Raw genomic sequence first — 5,000 nt, forward strand, 5'->3', positions numbered from 1 at the left:
GCAACATGCTGAGTCAGTGGTGCTCCATAGTAGAACGTGACTAAAAATAAAAGCTCCAGCCAGCAGCCGGTTCGCACCCGGATGATTAGAGGTCCCATCACTCAGAGGCCCCGTGGTCGTTCAAGAGCTTCTCTGCTGTGGATATCACTGACATCAGGCCAGCAGAGTCAGACTACTTCTCAACAACCTTGGCCAGTGCTTAGTTGTTTCTTTTTTTTAAATGACTGCTTGTACTGTATTGCTGAACATGCTTTTAGTAATGGGATACACTCGATATGTAGCTCTTCCTCCAGTGCGATTTTAATGCACTTATTGCAAGTTGCTTTGGACAAAAGTGTCCCCCATATTAATGTAATATAATTTCAATATATCCCTTTGTGTGCTCATGTCCACAGATCACATTTTAGACTCAGCCAGCTGGTTGCAAACACAGATGATTAGTGTTCTCTTCCTCCTGCAAATCACAACCATTAGTTTTATTTCGGCCCAAACATAGCTGGGTTTTGGTTTTCTTTTTGGAAATGTTGCACAATTTTGTCTGAAGGAATTCATATTTTCTTCAATCTCAGTCCTTTAATGGCCATTATTGGTGCAGCAGAGGATTAAAGAAAGAGTGATATTGTGGCTTTTGCATCACTTGCTGCTTGAAGGAGCATTTCTTGAATCCACCTCAGCCTTTTCTTGGTTGAATGATTTGATGTGTTTTCTGCATCTGGAAAAAAAAAATCAAATATACTTTGAGATGTGTGTGTGTGTGTGTGTGTGTGTGTGTGTGTGTGTGTGTGTGTGTGTGTGTGTGTGTGTGTGTGTGTGTGTGTGTGTGTGTGTGTCTCTGTGTGTGTGTTTGTTGGACATGTGCCCATCTCTGAACACAGAGGCTTTCTAGGAAGTGTAAAGTAAGTTATGTTTTGAGCTCATTTGTCTTTGTGTGTTAATGTGTGCGTAGGCAAGGTCGCTGTGAAGAAAGAGGACCTGCAGAAATATCATGGCAAAGACACCTGGTTCCAGCTCCAACCTGTCAGCGCTGATTCAGAGGTGCAGGTCAGTACAGACAGAAACACACAGTCACACTTTTTAAACACAAAGCACTCTCGCTTCACCTTCTCTTTGTTTGGCATCTTTTATTAAAAGAAAAAAATCCTGACGATTTATGTCCTTCTGGTTGAGGTACTAAAAGCCATTGCTTCATTAATAGTACTGATATCCAGATATCAAAACAAACATCACCCGGCCCTAGAAACTCACCCTGCATACAGGACAGGTTATTCATACTGTAGAGGTATGTGTGTTATAGTTCGTCTGCATGTTAATGTTGGAATCAGGGCAAAACCCAAACAAACACAGCATGTGTGCACCTGAAACATTTTAGCCTGTAGGGTCAAAGTCGTCTGGCACTCTGTCTGCTGTAAAAAACAACAACATTCATTCACCTCCATTACAGCTCAGTTTGTGATCAGCTGGTAAATGAATGAACACAGTATTTTCCATGTGTCATGAAGGAATGAATGACATTGGGCTGGGATAGACGTTAAAGTGCATGTTTGGACCGCAGGTTGTGGTTTTTGGTTTGCTGTTGAAAATAATAACAGGATAACCCATAAAAACCTTCATGGTTGGATGGAGATAAAGGCGGATGAAACAGAGTCATTCCCGTTGTTTGTGGAAAACACTGAAAGAGAGCCCTGAGGGAAATGTTTATTTTGAATTAAGTATATTCATGTTTAGCATATGCACTTTGTTTACAGTAACTTTGTAAGCACTGACGTCTGTCTATTAGAAACAAATACACATCATAAACATTTCAATCAGGGCTCGACTTGAGTGAACAGGTACACAATTTTATTTTCAAGCTCAAGAACAAGGAAGAAACGTGAGGAATGTGAGAGTATTTGGTGACGAGACCCAGTTGTGATATCATCATATTTAAAAGGAGTGAGGCAGTGCGTAGTATAAGACACTGCTTATCTACAGTGTAGCTCCCCTAATGGTAACTAACTTTTAAAGTGATTGTTGTTGTGCATATGTATGAATAGTTGACTGAGGGTTTGGGAAATACCCGTGCGCTGTGTATCATTAACTATAACTGTACTTATTTTTGTTGCATTTTTTGATCCAGTGATTAATGTTTGATTTCTGAAATCTTCTAGTAATCAAGTATGGAGTGCATTGTTGGCACTTGTCCAACATTCTGATTTAGTACATGTGCGATATTTTCTACTATTCACTATTCAGCAGTCTCACTCACTCACCCACACACAGACACACAGACACACAGAGGGAGAGACACAGTGAACAGTGAACAGTAACATCTGCAGACAGATGGGTGTGTGTAGCCCCGGAGCAGGGATCTGAAACAGAGACACATTCATCCGAGGAGCCGGGGAGAGGAAGGATGTGTGCGAGAACGAGAGAAGAGAGAGAAAGGCGAAGGAGATGGATCAAATGAAGTAGGAAGATAGAGTGTCTCTCTTCTCTTTTTCAATAGAGGACACATTGTTTGGCCTGTGCACACATGTGTGTGTAAGTGCGTGTGTTTGTTCCCTCCGCTTGAATCGCCAAGAAAGAGCAACGCCTGTGAGTTTGCATACTGATGCTGTTAATTAATGGAGGTTTTCTAGACAGCTGCACCACGACGCTGTCATTATGTCATTAATCCAATCACTTCAGAGGATAAATAACTTCAGCATGACGTCCATGCTCTCAGCTATTTTCATAGTGTTTCTCCGTCGGCGAAGGAATGCCATTTGTTCACGTTTTATGTGTTTTTGTTTGTTACGTGGATTTATCAAATCAAAACAGATCAGGTTTATTGACGTTTTATCAAATATGCCTGTGATAAAGTGCAATAAAAATACAAAAACATTTGTACAACACAACACTGAGCCCGCATGCCTAGAATGAGATAGAGTAGAATTAAAATAGTGCCAGTTAAAATACTAAAATCAACAGCAGTGTAAAGTTGAAGTACAATAGAATAAATAGAGTTTGTACAGGTGCAATAACGTGTGCAAGTTAAGCAGCAGCAATGATAGTGGACTGGGTTTACTATTTAACAGCTATTTAATGGAACGGCAAAGAAAGTGTTTTAAATCACATTTACTATTTGTGGGTCAGGCCTTTTCTGAAAAACTGTTTCAACCAGAGACGTATAATATATCTGCATCATCGTAAATATGTGAAGGATTGCATGTTTTAAAGGGTGGAGATCTGTTGTTGAGCCTGTTGTTGGATCGTCACCGAACATTAACATCAGATGTGGTCGCATGTGTCAAGATTCAGCAGAAATGTGTCTTTGGTTCACAAACCAGCTCTGTTTTACAGACCATAAAAAGTGGAAGTGGAAGTGCAACTGCGTTTTCAATGGGCAGCACCTGAACTTAGTCTGTACACCCACTGGAAAAAACAATGGGAGAACAGAACGTGTCTGTTTGTGTGCTCCGCAGGGAAAAGTGCACCTGGAGCTGCGTCTGAGTGAAGTCATTACTGACAGCGGAGTCATCAACCACAAACTGGCCACACGGTGAGGCTTCACACACACACACACACACACACACACACACACACACACACACACACACACACACACACACACACACACACACACACACACACACACACACACACACACACACACACACACACACACACACTTCCCTTTTATTTCACATGCATTTATGAATAACAATACTGCGCTCTGTGTTTTCGTTTGACTTATCAGACTTTTATTGGGTGGTTTTATATTGTTGTGTCAGTGACGGTGGTACAGTTCGGTTTATTACTCGTCTTTACAGCTTTATTGTGATGTAATTGATGCGACTGCTGAAAAATCAAGTCAAGGCCAACTGTGACATCCTGCCAGCTTCTGTTACTTGTTCTAAGTAGTGTTAAACTGTGAAAATGGTAAATAATGAACAAAAACTACACTGCACATAGGGATAAAGGAGTTATATAAAAGTGTAAAGTTTTTTTTCACGGTCATTTTTCACTGAAATACACTGAACATCATCGGACAGGTCTCCTCTTCCTTACGTTAACTGGCACATCGCTACATTCTTGCCACATTACTGCTGCTAACTGTACATCAGTGGGAAACAAGCGGCAGGCTTTTGTATTAATCACTCGACTGCATGTGTGTGTGCTCAATACAAATGAAACAAGGACCCTCGCTTTAAAAATATGGGGACAAAAATTCCTTTCGGCTAAGATTTCTTTTCCACGATAAAAACAGATTCAGATAAACGTTGTTGGACTGACTCCAGATGTTACTATAAAGCCATCTGGGCTGCTGTTGTCCTGAAGATCATGCTAAAGAGCAGAGGTTGGCTCTTAAGTATCATCGCTTTATTCCATCTCTGCGGTGCATAGTTTGTTGCCTGGCAACAGGGAGAGCTGCAGGTTTGTGCTTTTTCTTTAGAGTCAGTCTCCTTTTGAATGTGTGAATTCAAACATTGTGAAAGTGTTTTTCTGTGTTGATGCAAGATGCGATTGCACACATACGTGATGGGTAAACCTGAGTCGGGATGAATGACTCATTCCTAAATGAACTATCCTGCGTGTGTGTCTGCTTGTTGGCTTTCCAGCCTCTGCAGCATGCAGCAGTAAAGTCTGATGATGAGCCAGTGTGGCTCCGTTCCCAGAGCACATTGTTGGTAAGGAGCTTAGAGCGGAGAGCAGAGAGCAGGAGGTCATCTCGCCACATTTCTCTAGAAAGACACGTGTGTGAGAGAGAGAGAGAGAGAGCGAGAGAGAGAGCTGCGTCCATTCAGCTCTACAGGTTGAGAAAATTAACCACATCAGTCAGTCAGAGTTGAGTTGGTGTGAACTGCAGAACCAGTTTCATTCACATTTCACATAGCGTCAGAGTTTAAATCTGATTCAACTTTGATTTTTCTTTGACAAAGGCATGAGAAAATGCAAATAAGTGCCTTTACTTAAAATGTTCCACTTGATGCTACTTCTTCACCACCACATATTACAGGAAATATCCTAGTTTTACGTTT

General features: G+C 41.3%; 1 protein-coding gene across 1 annotated transcript in view; it reads left to right on the forward strand.

Annotated features, from left to right (window-relative positions):
• rasa3 (RAS p21 protein activator 3) overlaps positions 1-5,000 on the forward strand; it is a 40,231-nt gene that overhangs the window by 17,251 nt on the left and 17,980 nt on the right. Inside the window, exons 4-5 of the mRNA XM_069697765.1 lie at positions 947-1,041; positions 3,444-3,520. Of these exons, the coding sequence (XP_069553866.1) occupies positions 947-1,041; positions 3,444-3,520 (172 nt within the window). The remainder of the gene's footprint in view (positions 1-946; positions 1,042-3,443; positions 3,521-5,000) is intronic.

Source organism: Brachyistius frenatus, unplaced genomic scaffold (assembly GCF_029030835.1).
Source record: "Brachyistius frenatus isolate BFR_SWC_R1_liver_20210118 unplaced genomic scaffold, ASM2903083v1 Contig_24, whole genome shotgun sequence".
Classification (NCBI taxonomy): Eukaryota; Metazoa; Chordata; class Actinopteri; family Embiotocidae; genus Brachyistius; species Brachyistius frenatus.